Here is a 15,746-nt window from a genome sequence, read left to right on the forward strand (position 1 = left end):
ATATTTCATATAAATTATTGTAATGCTCTAGAATTATCATGGCTTATGCAGTTCATGAACTGAAGTAGAAATGAAAAAAAAATTGTGGCCGGACATACAGAATGATTATTTCATAGATTTACCCATACAATAGTAAGTGATAAAAGATTGTCAACGTATGTAGAAAGATTTAAGTAACATTTTAGCAAACTGCATAGACCCATAATTAAAAGGCTCATTAGAATTATACAGAAGTTGGAAGACACTTGGGACATGGAGTGATCTGCTTAAGACAGTGATTGTGTCTTGGTCTCTGTCTCAAGGGAAATGTATCATGTCTCGTAGGCTTAGACATCTGTGAGATATTGAAGAAGAGCTCAACTCTGACAAGTTATTCTAATTGATTTGATTTAAACTCAAGTGTCTTGAGACATGTCTTGCCTTGGTCTTGGCACAATGCACGCACCTAGCACACTCTAGTGCACTAAGAATACTGGGGTGGTATTCTGTAACTCTGTCATAACTTTTGTCATTTCTCTCCGAGATATGACACCGCTATGATTGTCACAAATCGGTATTCTGAACATTGTCTTTTCCCTGTCATATCTCTCAAAGTTCCCACCCATCTTTTCGGAAGCGAGCCAATCAAAATCATCGTTAGTTCCCAGTTGGAGCCCTTTTAGCCAATAGGAAAGCCCCGTGGCAGGTAGGGCGTATCCCCCAAACAGTTGCTGGCATCGCGCAACTACGCGTATATTGATGCGCTTAATTAAAAAGAGAGACAGGGAGCTGTGAAGAATTTTAGAGAAGTATAAAAGTAAGGAAAAGAGAGAAAAAAAGGAGGAATAAATATGTAGGGCGTAACTATTTGTAGCATGAAAAAATAATTTTGAAAATTGTCATGGAAGATGAGTGAAACTAATACCACAATCTAATCTAAATAATATAATTGTTTGCTTGACATTCAGTCGGCAGGGTATCGGGATATTTGGTACTAAAAGATATGACAAAATTTATGACTGCTACCCCCTGTCATAACTTTTGTCATATCTTTTGCTTGTATAAAAGGATTACGCGCATTTAAAGCCGCGTATTTTTGCTGCGCGCTAAAGAGAAGAGACAAAATTTATGACAATTTTTGTGACAAAAGTTATGACATCCACCAGAATACCGATTTTGTCATATCTCTGAGATAAGATAAAATATGGAGAAAAGACAATGTTCAGAATACCGCCCCAGGATCACACCACCACCTGAAGCACTGGCAGCACTGATACAGCACAACCCTCTACAGGACAGCATGTGTACTTTCTGGGAGAGTACTTCTTCAAAGATTTGACTAATTCTGGATACAGGTGTATCTGTCTTGGAGTATGTCTTGGGTGTCTATGCCCCCACCACTGACTCTGGGATCATTGTATCATGTTTGGTCTTTGTCTCATCTGAGATAGTCCCAGACTTGAAGACCTCTGATCAGTTCATCATCAGTGATACCGTTCTCCTGAACATCAGGATCTTTCCCTAAAAATCTTGATGAGTCCTGAAGACTCCTTTTCAGTTCATCATCAGTGATACCCTCCTCCTAAACATCAGGATCCTTCCCTCAAAATCTTGATCAGTCTTGGAGATTCCTCAACAGTGATACCGTTCTCCTAAACATCCAGGGAGTGTTTCATCAACATTTCATCCGACAAGTTGTCAGATCTGACATCTTTTTCTGATGTTGATTGGCTGAGAGGTACTGTTACTATGGTAACTGTCGGATGAAATGGGACGTCGGATAAAACGTCCGACAAGTCCTTTCATGAAGCGCCCCCAGGATCCTTCCCTCAAAATCTTGATGAGTCCTGAAGAGACCTCAACAGTGATACCGATCTCCTAAACATCAGGATCCTTCCCTCAAAATCTTGATCAGTCTTGAAGACTCCTCAACAGTAATACTGTTCTTCTAAACATCAGGATCTTTCCCTCAAAATCTTGATCAGTCTTGAAGACTCCTCAACAGTGATACTGTTCTAAACATCAGGATCCTTCCCTCAAAATCTTGATCAGTCTTGAAGACTCCTCAACAGTGATACAGTTCACCTAAACATCAGGATCCTTCCTTCAAAATCTTGATCAGTCTTGAAGACTCCTCAACAGTTCCTCATCAGTGATACCATCCTCCCAACCATCATCACCCTTCCCCAAAGTCTTCCTAACCTCAATATCTTCTCTATGTGGTCCTAAATTTTCAACTGAAGCCCTATGACTATCTAACCTGTCTGCAAACCTGATCAGCTCCTCTGAATCTTTAGCCAAGGCATTGTCAAAACCTGTTTCCCGGTTCGTTGACTGTTTTGAAGATGAGCCATTATCAACAGATTCCGGCGGATCCAACCTCTCCCAAAGCTTCATCAACTCCTCATCAGCACCATCATCTAGGAAACTATCAAAGTCAGAGAAAGAAGTGCTCTGATTCATATCGTTGGACCTTGCATCTTCTTCTACTTGAATGGAAACATTGATCAATTCTTCCTCATCCCACTCAGTGAATGATGGGAGGCATTCTGGTGGTATCGGATGTTCATCTGACTTGAAGTTCTGTGCTCGGCAGGTTGGGTCGTGGCACTTCTGGTAGTATATGCCTCGCCTCAAGTCCACCAGGATCCTTGAAAGAAGACAATGATAGGAAACTTATTAAAACCATTTCTGATATACTTTTCTTGAGTAATGGTGTGCACATGTTGGTGAATGTTTGAAGCCTGCCTCACATTTTATGATCGTTCCAACTTGTGAAATCTTTGTGATCAGAGTTCTGAATCGAGGTATAAATTTTTGAAATCAAAATTCAAGGCTATTACAGGCCTCTCAGTAAGAATAAAAGAAATTAAATTCCAAATTAAGTGATTTCATAGAAATCTTGCTTAGGGTATAGTTGGAACACATAGTGTCCAACCTAAAGGCTTAAACTTACAGCAAATCAAAATTTCCTAATATTAATTTGCTGAACTTTCGATGGGATTGATTGAAAATCAGGGCTAGTCAGATCGCATAGTGTGCAGCTGGCATAAACATGGGCGTCAGAGCAGAGGATTATCTTTTTTTTTTTGGGGGGGGGTATGCAACTATAGATGTCCCCCAATAAACAAAGGATAACCCTCTACACCGATGCCCATGGGCATAAAGCTGTAGCTATGTATTTGTTGACTCTGATATAAAATTTATCAGTCCTACTATTATGGAGCACTTTGCAATACATTTCTCTATCAACCAGTGGATATAGAATTAGAACCCCTCTACTTTGACCTAGTCAAGATGACTAGTACATGTATTACAAAAGATTTGATTTTGGAAATAATTCAATCATGTAGAAAATAAGGTGACGTGACATTTGCTCTGGTCTTAATATCTCAGAGGGCATAGGGCTAGAATTAGGATTGTAATGGTGTTTTTGGTTTAGAATAATGTAAAGATAAGGGTTAGGGTTTATTTAGTTTTGGAGGTTAGGTTTTACGTTCAGTTTAACATGCAGATTTTCCATCAGAGCAATTGTTACTGGAGTAAATGTCACGAAACCAAAAATAAAGGTATGTGGTAGAGCTCACATGATATTATTGCTCCTATGCTGTCTGCCGATATTTTCACACCACCTGTTCTGGATGATGTCATAGACCAAGAGCTGAGCCTCGGAGAAATAGGTCCATCTCCTGATCTCCCCTGCCACGCCCCCTTTTGAGATGCAGTATTTCCTGATATAGGAATCAATCTCAGGAAAGGGAGATGACTGGTACCCCTCAACTTTCTCTGCACGCTCTGTGGAAATTAAATAGAATCATAAAGAATTTAATTTGATATTTACAACTGCCCTGATCCCTTAAAGGGCTAGTCCACCCTAAAAAAAAGTTTGTTTGAATAACAAGAGAAAAGTCGAACAAGACTTATTCTATAAAATTCATTGAAATTGGATGTATAATAAGAAAGTTAAGTTATTTTGAATTTTCACTCAATTTCACAAAATAGTTATAGGAACATCCTGGTCAGTATGCAAATGAGAGAACCATTATGTCGTTCACTCACTATTTCTTTTGGATTTGATCTTTTATTTCATGAAATATTGTACATTCTATAGTTCACTTCATTACAATGTGAAACAAAGATTGATTCCTCCTTGAACATGTTGCAATGCCATTTTTGTACCCTACTCTGATTTGACTAAGGATCTCCTTTTTGTTGATGATTCCAAATAGATGAAATTTTGAGAACACTCAAAATAACTATTCTCACCTTCTCTCTTTGATGCATTGCTACCATCGTAGTTAACCTTGCGTTTGAATCTTCTGCCTGAGCCTTCAGCACCATCACAGGTTAATACTTTGGTATGTGGTGCAAACCTATTATGGGAGAGACAACGAGGGGAGGGGAGGGGGGGGGGATAGTAAGAGCGAGAGAGATTAGGAGAAAGTGAAAGCGAGAAAGAGTGAATAAAATGTTTTACAGAAATATTGAATTTTTTTAAGCACTACGCTTATTTCAACATCAACAAATCTTGCTTATCACCCTCCACCGAATATCACTCACTAATCCTGTGTTATCTATGACATCACACTCCTCTTGAAATGGACGAAACGTGATAACCAATAAGCAAAAGCTTTTCAGCAGCGGATCAATGTGGGGAGATGACGCAACAGACGCATTGACATACGACTTGGTCAGCGTCACCCCATTCTTCTTCATTGAATCTAGAAGTGCCTATTCAACAGCAGATGTGAGGCATTCTTGTATGCACTCCCAAAAACATACAGAACATGACCCCCTCCCCCCAAAAAATTTAATAAATAAACAAGCAAACGAAAAATGAATGAAAAAAAAATAATACCAAATAAATAAAATGAAAAGAAATGAATAAACAAAAAGAAATAATTAGAAAAATAAACAAAAATCATATAGAAAAGAATGAAAGAAATATAAAGTAAAATAAAATTTGAAATTTAAAATGGAAATCAAAGACTTATTGAGAAGAAAGCTACTCACTTGACATGTGTAATGATTGAATCCAAGAAGAAATGATAGTCATCTCCACCTGGTCTTGGAGATTTCTTCTTGGAATTCGTCTTCATCTGGTATCTGTTGTCCTTGGCAACCAAGAGCGGGTTTGACTTTCCCAGCTTGACGCACTTGAAGAGGCGAAAATTCCTGTTGCGTGTATACACAGCTGGCAAACAAAAATGAAAAGCATGTCATTGCTGGGCTAATAAACATTGTATCTTAACTGAAGTGAAAAAAAATTGAGAGCAGCTCAGAAAAAGCTTTATTTATTAAATGAGACATATTTCAGTGGTAATCATTTTCTTTTTATCTAGAAAGAGTTTACTACAAGAATAAGGAAACTGTTTTTCAGACGATATGAAGTTTCCATCATATTCATAATCCTGAAATAAACCTTTTCTGAACTGTCTAAATTCTTATAATCTTTTGAGATACAAGGCTTCAACCCACCAGAAAATAAAACTTTAAAATAGTTAAAAGCGAAATTGAATCAAACCATACATGTATAAGCTACAAAGTACAATAATGCAAGATTTATGCATAGTCATTGCATGGCATGTGATGATAGATGAAAATAAATTCTTGATGAAAAATCTGGAAAACAAAAAAATCATCAAGTTTTTATATGTACAAACCTGTGTAATTCAAAACTCATCTGACAGAGTATGGCATTAACTAATTCAGACCGATAAGCACCATAAAGCCTATTCAGAACCTGCTACTATGAGTTATTTTCAAGCAAAATAGTCAGCTGGTAAGTGGTGAAAATGTGTAAAATTTGCATTGTTATGTTTTATAGCATATAAGCTTTTGACTGATATATGTTTAACCAATTTCACTTTTTGCTACGGTCAGAGGTCTTAAATGATATATTTTTTTATTTAACTATGTATGTGTCATTTTATTCTATTGGTTAAATCAAATTTAACTCTAAGTGAATTTTTCATCTTAGCTTACCTGTATCAATAAACAACTCTTTTCCTCCATCATTTACATTGATGTAAAGATTCTTTAACATGTCTTTCTCAGTGAATTCTTCTCTATCACGTTCTTTATTGGCTGCCTGGCCTAGCATCTGGTTACCATGGCTACTGCTCTTATCATCTGATATCTCTCCTCTCATTTTCTTTGATGGTGGTTCTTGGTTGTCACTACATGAAGATCCTACATCAATTGACGAGCAATGATTTACAAGTTTAGTACTTTTTAGTAGCAATTATTTGCCTATTCAATAAAACTTTTGCAATTTTTGCTAACTTTCTACTGTTGCACTTTCTTTCCCAAAATGTAACTTATGAGCAACTCCATAAACTGATCAACCTTTTCGTACGTCCAACTCCCATTTTTTCTCAAGTCTTACTTCACATTATAAACTGACCAAGTCATGGCCCTTTGAGATTATTACAGACTGTCAAAAGAACAAGAAATCAGAGACAGAAAATTTCATGTATATTAGGTCCCACATATAGGGGGTCTGATGTACTTATTTTATGGAATTGCCCTTTCATTAACTAAATCTGTTTTCAAATTCGCCACTGCTATGAACTAAACTGCTGTGAAATACATCATTACAATGAAACTTCATCCAAAAGATATGACTCATTTTGAAAACCGAGTTCTTTGGCAATTGAGCTGATCGAGTACAAACCCAGATTTCCTCATGTCCAACCCAAGATATGACAAGCATGGCCATCACATTAAATACAAATTTGCACTTTGACAATCGTTCTTGTAATCTCTCTGAAGACCTACGATTGGTGTTATGATGAGGTTTGATTTCAGAATAATTTTCAGGATAGGGATTGTGATTTGAGTTTAGTTTTCAGAGATATATCAGGTGGGTGTTTCATAAAGCTGTTTGTAAGTTAAGAGCAACTTTAAGAATGACTGGTGATCGTTTCTTGTGGTAAATGGTATATTCATTAGCAATGGTTTATCGCGTAAGAAAGGTTCACCAGTCATTCTTATCTTACTAACAGCTTTATGAAACAGCCCCCAGGTGTGCAATCAAAGTCAATGTCTTTGGGTGATCTTTCATAAAGCTGTTTAAAGTTGTGAAGCACTTTACGAACAACAGGTGACCCTTTCTTGGGAGTAAAATCTATACAGTTAATGAAAACTTTTGGTATTCCAGGGGCCCGTTGCAGAAAGAGTTGCAATCGATCGCAACTCTAAAAATCACGCGCAACTTGATTTTCAAACAATCAACAGCGCGCATTTGGGACTTGCGTTTGATTTTTTGACTTGCGTTTAAACGCAACTCTTTCTGCAACAGGCCCCAGTTTTCACAAGAAAAGGTTATCAGTCACATGCAAGGTTGAATGTAACTTTTGAGCAGCTCCATAACATTACCCCAGCTGTGCACGAAGTCGTTCATAACTTACAAACAGCTTCACGAAACGCCCACCTTGAACACTCACTCACTTACCATTTTCATTACATTTAAGATGACCAGTAGCTTCTTCCCTTGTGTTTGGTGAACCATTTGAAAACTGTTCTAGATGAGTACAGTAAGATTTTATTCTTCTGCATAGGTATTGCACAAAATTTCCTGAAAAAGAGAAAGATCATGACATTGGCATCTGGATTCATTCATTTCTGTCATGCCTTACTTTGGGGCAAATCAAAATTCACATCACTACCAAGAATACCTTCTGATTATCCAAGCGTGAAGACTTACCCCATAGATATGGTATAAAATTATTTGGAAGAAGATGTTCTTTCCAGCTATATATAATTATTATGCTTTCATGACATATATTTTCCTTAAATTGGGGATTTGTGAGGTGTCAAGTCTTTTTTTTTTACTCATACGGTAGAAATTGTGCATTTGGTTGGTATTACAGGAAGTATTTATGAAACAGATGTCTAACATAACATTACCTGTATGTAGGTTGTCTTTGAAGATTGCACCAGGTATATTGAAGATCAGGTGACGACTGAACTTTGACCCTGTACTGGCATCCAAGTTGATCACATGACTTTCACTGCAATGGATCCCATAAAATTGTTGAAGTTCAAAGCATACCAACTGTGAAAGATATAAACAAGCAGCAATTAAACAGAAAAAAAAGAGACAACAGCTGAATAGGGTAAAAAATAAGTCACATTTTCTCCATGCACATAAAATACACTCGATACAATCAAATCACTTTGCATTACAGGGGCCTGAACACGAGATGTAAATGATCACTCGGTTGTATTTGTTAAGATCTCTTTTTTATTTGTTTATACTTGTTGTTTGTATATCCTAAGGAACTGTTGCTGGGCTAGCGCCATGAGCATCTCTGGATGGTGTGTGCGCTCTCAAAGATATTACAATTATTATTATCACCATTTTTTAATTAACACTTAATTAACCCCCCACCCCATAATGGTATACATGTCCATGTTTTATTTAGTGTTGTTGCCACGGTAACAAGATAAATATAATTGATTGGTGATAACGAAAATGCTCAATCTTGCTACACTGGTACTTTCGTTCATATTTGGTAGACAGATATATCTCCAAGAAAAAAATGGTTTAAAAGATGTTTTTTGCATGATCACAAGTAAAGGTACAAGTATTATGTTTATTAATAATATTTTGATTTCAATATACAAGAATTTCTTTGCGACTGCAACCAATATCTAGACTGCTTGAATCTGAGCAGTTGGTCTATTTTCAGATAGTCTAATTCCACTGGGCTAAACCCACTTGGTCTACTATCTATACTATATTTGGTCATATATTGATTGTTTGCTCTACAATGGCTGTATGCAGATTTTTTCGAAGAAACTCGAGGAGCGAAGTGACCAAACTTGTCATCGGGGCAATTTTGCTTAATCTTAAGTAGAATTAGAGGATTTCATACACAGTTTTAGTGAATTTTTTAGTTTTTTTGGTGCAAAATGTTTTCAAAATTTCTAAAAACATCAAAAATCTACTCTAAATACCCACATACTTTAATCCTCATTGGTCTGTATTCTAGAAAGATGTTTCAATTGTACCATGTAGAAAAACCATTAGCGATGCACATATTTGTACATAATTACAATGTAAACCAATCAGCAATTTACCACCATTTTGTCACTCACCTTGATCAGTATCTGAACCATAGCTTCCCCGTCAGCATCAGGGTTCAAATCTCTTCTAAATTCAAGATCAAAATAAAGCTTACAAGCTGCAGCTTCAGGGATGACCTCGTAGAATGAACCATAACGTTCACTGTGGGCCAATGATTTGATGGTGTGCCAAAGCTGGGCGTAGCTCGTCACAAGATACTTTCGAAGACCCTTCCCAGTCGAATTCTTCATGTTTTCAGGCTCAAAAGCAAAGGTGTGCACATCCTGCCATGATATTTCAAGAACAATAACACAGGTAACTCCGCCTACTTGAGTGCAAGGCGAGAGTCTGAACCACTACACCACGACGCTTCCGCATATAGCATATGTTTTGCATAATCTGGTCTCAAAATTGATATGACCCGGGTAAACATTTGTCTTATTTTAAGTCATCAGTTGGACTTGGGAATTCACGAATATCTTTTTTCCTGAAAAAATAATTCTAGATCTTGGAGGGATTTTACAAAAATTAATTAAAACTAAAAAAAAAAATAGCACTCAAGAGGCAGTTTCCCAAATAAACAAGCCAAGTTGCCAAACATGTATATTTCTAATACAGCTTTATGCAACTATAACATACATATTACCACCACCTACCAGCTCCGGGAGCTCCCCTCCCCCAAGAAAACAACCCCCCCCCCAAAAAAAAAAAAATCCTGGATTAGATTCTTTACCTGAGGATGAGCAGTTGTGCATTCAAAAGCTTGCTTCTGCCTGAAAAACACCAACCAGAATGGTGATGGCTCTGTAAGTCTACCCAATGAAAATAAGGATAAGAGATAATTCATCTATTTCCATATCAATACCAAATGAATAATGTACTATGTGCAGTTAAATTCAACAGGTGAGTGCTTCATAAAGCTTGTTTGCAGGTTATGAGCGACTTTACAAACGACTGGTGAACCTTTCTTGTGGTTAATGGTATACACCAAAGTTTCATTGATAGTGATTTAACACCTAAGAGAGGATCACCAGTCGTTCGTAAAGTCGCTGATAACTTATAAATAGCTTTATGAAACTACCAGGTGACGGAGGTGAGGTATTGTATCCACGATGAAACAAAATATGATAACAATTATTCTGAAACTCTTCCAGAATATGAAATTTATGTCAGTTTTAATTGATATACTATGTCAAATTTAGAGGTAAAATTTTGTACTTCGTTGATATTCATAAGTAGCCAAAAATAGAGGGTTCTCAGATGATGTCACAATCGGACACCTGTGCATAAGACCATATTGATTCATTACTATTTGATGCACAGGTTTTTATTGTTTTTCTTCCAACATGTCTGCTTGTTGGATTGATGCATCAACACGTCTGTTACCTTTCTACATTTAATCTGTCTCTTGTATTCTTCCTCGTTTAAGTCGGAGATCATCATCTTTACTTTCTTTTAGTACATGGATGCAGACTAAAATGTATCTGTCATTCTGTTGTAATATTTGATGTATTCAATATCATATCAGAAAAAATATTAAAGAGAATTGATCAAATACTAACCTTGGTTTGTAATCTGGTATAAGAGGGTGTTCTTTCAACCAGATCTCCTTTTCTTCCAGTTTCTTGATCTTTTCAAGCCATAATTTCTGTTTCCTGTTGTGAAAAATGAAAAACGAAATAAACTTTAAACAATTTTATTAAATTTTACCGGCACTCCTGGGGTGGTATTCTGAAAACGTTCTTATCTTAATTTTGTTCTTATCTACGTCACTTTCTTAAATTGGTATTCTGAAAACGTTCTTATCTTTTTCTTATCTTTTGTTCTTATTTTTGTTCTTATCTTGCTCTCCACCCAATGCTGAGCGCGTAAATTTACAACTCGCGCATATAGTACCAAAGCGCGCTAAAAGATAAGAACAAAATAAAGATAAGTGGTATTCTGAAAACGTTCTTATCTTTTTTCGTTCTTATCTCTTTACGATATATATGATAATATTTAAGATAGCTAGAGGGTTATCACATCTCACGATGTCCGCGTTCTTTCTTGCTAAAAATCGATGGCCACTGGTAGTAACAAGTATTCCTCCCACCCTTACTTTCATTCACCCTTTATTTTGCCTGTCTCTTTTTTCTATCCCTTTTTCTTCCTTTCTTTCTTTCTTTCTTTATTTCATTTATTTCATTTATTTATTTTCGCTTTTTCTTCCTTTCTTTCTGTTTGTCTTTTTTCCTTTCTTTCATTCTTCATTTTGTTTTATTCTTTTGAATCTTTTAACTTCTTCCTTATTTTTCTTTTGCGTTATTTTATCTATTCTTTCTTTTTCTTTTCTTTTTTATTGAATATATTTCCGTTAAAACAAATAACAATACATGCATATAAAATGATACATGTGAATTGATAAATGAAAAACGGGAGGATGGGCCTACACAGCAGCATCAATCCCATGATTGGGAGGGGTCCTTCCTTTTTTATTTTCCCTTTACGATTTTTTTCCTTTTTTCTTTACTAAGTTTTTATTTTCTTTCCCCTTTTTTCTCTTTCTTTCTGTTTTTCTTTTCCTTTCATCCTTCACTTTATGTATTTTTAAAAATCTTTTTATTTCTTCATTCTTTTTCTATCTTTCATTCATTCTTTCCTCTTTATATTTGTTTTTTTTTATTCATTCATTTTATTTGTTCCTTTTTTCTTTCTTTCCTCCTTCCCTTAATTTTCAATTTTTTCCCCTCATTATTTTTTTTCTGTTTTCTTTCTCTTATAATTTCTTTCATTTTATTTTATTTTTTTGCGCTCGTTCATTTGCTCTTTCTATCATTCTTTTTATTTCTGCTTTATGACACTAAATGTGTGCCTTCTTTCTGACTACTTTCTTCTTTATTCTAATTTATTTTTTTGCTCATTCTCATTTCGTTCGTTCTTTATTTACTCTTTCTTCTATTAATTTCTAAAAATCTTTTTCTTTATTCTTTCCATTAATCTTTCTTCGTTTCTTTTCATTCATTCTTCATGCCTTTTTATTTTCCCCTTCTGTTTCTTTCCTTCTTTGAATTTACCTTTCTTTTTATCTTTATTTAGTTTTCAATTTTGCTTTAATTTTCCTTTCATCTTTTATCTTCTCTCTCTTATCTCTTTCTTTATTTCTTTGTTTCATTTTCCCCTTTTCTCTATTCCTTCACTTTTACATATTTTTGTTCCTTCTTTGTTTTAACTTTCTTTCATTCGTTTTTTTTTTACTTTTTTTTGTTCTTTATTCCTTCATTTTATCCTTTTTAATCTTTTTAATTTGTCCTTTTTCGTTTTTTCCTTTAAGTTTCTTTCCTTTTCCTTCTTTATTTTTCCTTCAATTTTTTATTCCTCTTTTTATCATTGATTATCATTCTATTTATTCCTCCTTTTCCTTTCTTGTATTCTTTCCTTTTTTATTTTTTTTTATTTTTTTAAATTTTCTTTTAAGTTCTTTTTGCTTGCTTCCTTTCGTTTCCTTTTCTTTCTTTCATTGTTTTTGGCTTTGATCCTTTTATTTTTAAATTTCTGCTACCTACTTACTTTCTTTCTTCCTGTTTTATTCTTATTCGTAACTGCTTTCTTTACCACTTTTCTTTTTTGCTTTCTTTCTTTATTTTGTGCACGTGTCTCGAAATAATAATCAGTCATTGCGTATAAAATGCCTATTTTGCGCAATGCGCCAGAAACAGTGTACACGCAGCGCCCATGATATTCTCTTCACAAATAAGGAACGCTTGTATCATGTGTATTGGTTAAACTGCCAATATAAAGCGCATTTTGATTGGTAATATCTTAAAAATGGGCATGTTGAAGATAAGGAGGCAGTCCTTACAGAGATAAGAACGCGTTAAGAAGATTTTCAGAATACCGATTTGCAATGATTTTAGCGTCTTCTTATCTCATTGAGATAAGAACAAAGATAAGAACGTTTTCAGAATACCAACCCTGGTCCTTAAGTTAAGTCGTAAACAGTATTGAACTCACAGTAGAGGCTAGAGCATTATATACCTAGACCAAAAGCTTCGGTCTCTGTTATGTTAGTTGGTTGTTCAGCTGAACTTCGTTGGCTTCACTCACCAAATACATACGAGGAGAAATTAAAAAATGTTAAAAAAAACTCCTCGAAACAGACGGCTGCCAGCTGTCTATATTCATGATATTAAATATACCTGGCTAGTATTAAATGGAAATGGTGACATATCGGCCAAATCGTGGTTTTGGAAACCACTCATAGATTTTGTACGCGCATTTGTGTACAAAGTGAATGGAGGTGGAAATAGGGAACCGTGCGTGCGACTGAATAAAGCGCTGCTGTATGAAGTGAACATAACCTATATCACGATAATGCCGACATATCTTCTTCGAAAGGGTAATAGAAATGGTAAATTACAAAACAACAAATGCGGTAACACTAATTATCGAGGTCCCAAATGCCCCAGAGTGAGTTACATACAAAGACCAGTTACAAACGATGACATACCGTACGTTGCACTGATATTATTATTAGTGATAAAAACATGACAAAAAGTTCAATACGTGGTTCTACCATACAATGCAATCTTGACCATGTTGACACCGACTAAAACTATACAGCTAAATTAGTATAATCACCGGCACACGGACACCGGTACTCTAGCTACTTACAATTTTCTTTCCTGTAAAACTGAAATTGGGGGCACTACAGATGGCAACATATTGATAATACTATCGAAGGTCAGGTCAAATAGCGTCGATAAATAAAATAGACCGACCTGTCTCGTTTGTTTTCTAAATAAGCTCACATGTTCGCGCTTTTTTGTGACCACGCCCACTAGCCGTCATGCATATCGAACTCTGAACCACGCCCACCACCCAGAAGGCGTATCAAAAATAAAATATTAATAGGCCATACATACATGTACAAAGTTAGAGATTTGACGTGTTATCCATGCACGGGCGTAAATCCCGGCAGGATGAGAGGATATATACCCCCCCCCCGTGGCGTACCTAGGATGTGATTTTTCACAGGGAGGGGGCAAATTCGTCCGTCCAAAAATTTGACAAGCAAAAAAAAAGAAAGAAAAAAAAGGTCTTCAACCACATATACAGGATTTTTTTTAATCATCAAAATAGTGGTACTGGTGCGTGGATTAATACCAAAATACAGTCAAAGTGCTTCAATAAATTGGCCTAATAAAGTTGCATTAAAAAAGGGCAAAATTTCAATCTAAATGGGCAAGGCAAATCCCTAGGTTTATCTTATTGCAATCCACTGCGTCATGAGAGAATGGTAATTATACTTTCATACATATATATGATTTTATGATACCAATGACCTTATATGGTGACATATAACCTCATATATGGTTACATATAACTTTGATCAATGAAACATCACTGTGGGGGGGGGGCTCCTGTCCTAGCATCTTTGTATAAGGGGGATTATTTATTAAAAAAAATATAGGCACATACCCCCATTAAATGTAGAATGCGTTGCAGAGGCAAGATATAGGACAGCAATATTTCGCACACAAATGAAATTTCACCCGTTTATAGACTTCCACATCAATGTCACAAATGATTATTTCAAATATGAATTTTGCTAAATAAAATTAGTGTTACGCCCTCTCCTAAAGTCGCAATATAATCTCAAAGATTTTTCAAAATCTTTCATTTTCTGCCGAAAAAAATATTTTCCTTTTAATTTGCATCATTGTGATATCTCTACGTTTTTTGTGTGTAAAAGTTTATATTTTGGCCTGTGAATGGCCTTTATTGATTTCATAAAGCACTACCCTTATAAATCCCGATAATCAGTATCCCATTCTCATCTCACCTTTAACCAGTGAATTAATGAGATTGCATTGAATAAAATTATGAACTTATTTGCTCTTTCATTTTTCATTTTCTTCTCTTTTTAGGTTTAGGTCATTATCCTAATCATCCTCTGTAATATCTATGCATTTCTACAATTACACACCCCTTGAATAATGTTGAAAGACTATTTTGGTAATCATGGAAGCCAATGAAAATTTGCTAGTTTGCTCGCTTCGCTAACTCGAATTTTGATATCTACTGTAATATATGACTTATCCCAACAAACCCATTACAATAGCCATCGAAAAAATGGTGATAAGCCTTTAACTGAAAGATGGTAGTGTTATGTAAACATTTACAGTATAATGTATATACGTATTATCATGATTATGTTGCCTGTGGTGTGATATAGGGGCTATAAAATAATCCCTTTGGTGTGGGGGCGTCCCCATAATTTTGATTTTCAGGTCATAATATTGCTTTAACCCCCCCCCCCTCACTGCTTCCACCGGATTTACGCCAGTTAATTCATGTGATCAAAATACTGATGATTATCAGTTTATCACCAAGTATATCGATGTCAAAATCGGTTGAATTGAATGTTGAATTCATTAGTAATCTTCGTTCACTTGATATGAACATTTTGTATTATGATATATACAATGATTTATTGAAAACCATATATTGATTTGGCTAAATGTATTACTATTGTACTGGAAAGGCGGTACCTCCTGGTGCAAAGGCGATTAATTTTGACACTGTAAGAGAAAATGCGTTCGACTGTCGATCATCAGATATTGATAAATCGCTATAATAAATCATGATAGATGATATCAAAATGATAATTTAGTCAACTTTGTAAATCTTACTACATTATTTTTCTAGGAGATTT

The 15,746-nt window shown here is 35.4% G+C and overlaps 1 protein-coding gene across 1 annotated transcript; it reads right to left on the reverse strand.

Moving 5' to 3' along the window:
- Window positions 1–1,783: 1,783 nt before the first annotated feature.
- Window positions 1,784–13,820, reverse strand: LOC121432082 (DNA-directed primase/polymerase protein-like). The gene is made up of 11 exons (XM_041629930.1): window positions 13,703–13,820; window positions 10,615–10,707; window positions 9,786–9,864; window positions 9,085–9,336; window positions 7,891–8,038; window positions 7,436–7,558; window positions 5,965–6,171; window positions 4,993–5,173; window positions 4,246–4,352; window positions 3,567–3,774; window positions 1,784–2,629 (listed from the first exon to the last, which is right to left on the reverse strand). The coding sequence occupies exons 1-11, from the start codon at window positions 13,750–13,752 to the stop codon at window positions 2,098–2,100; spliced, it is 1,980 nt and encodes a 659-aa protein (XP_041485864.1). The 5' UTR covers window positions 13,753–13,820; the 3' UTR covers window positions 1,784–2,097.
- Window positions 13,821–15,746: the final 1,926 nt, after the last annotated feature.

The sequence above is a fragment of the Lytechinus variegatus genome, chromosome 18, assembly GCF_018143015.1.
Source record: "Lytechinus variegatus isolate NC3 chromosome 18, Lvar_3.0, whole genome shotgun sequence".
Lineage (NCBI taxonomy): Eukaryota > Metazoa > Echinodermata > Echinoidea > Temnopleuroida > Toxopneustidae > Lytechinus > Lytechinus variegatus.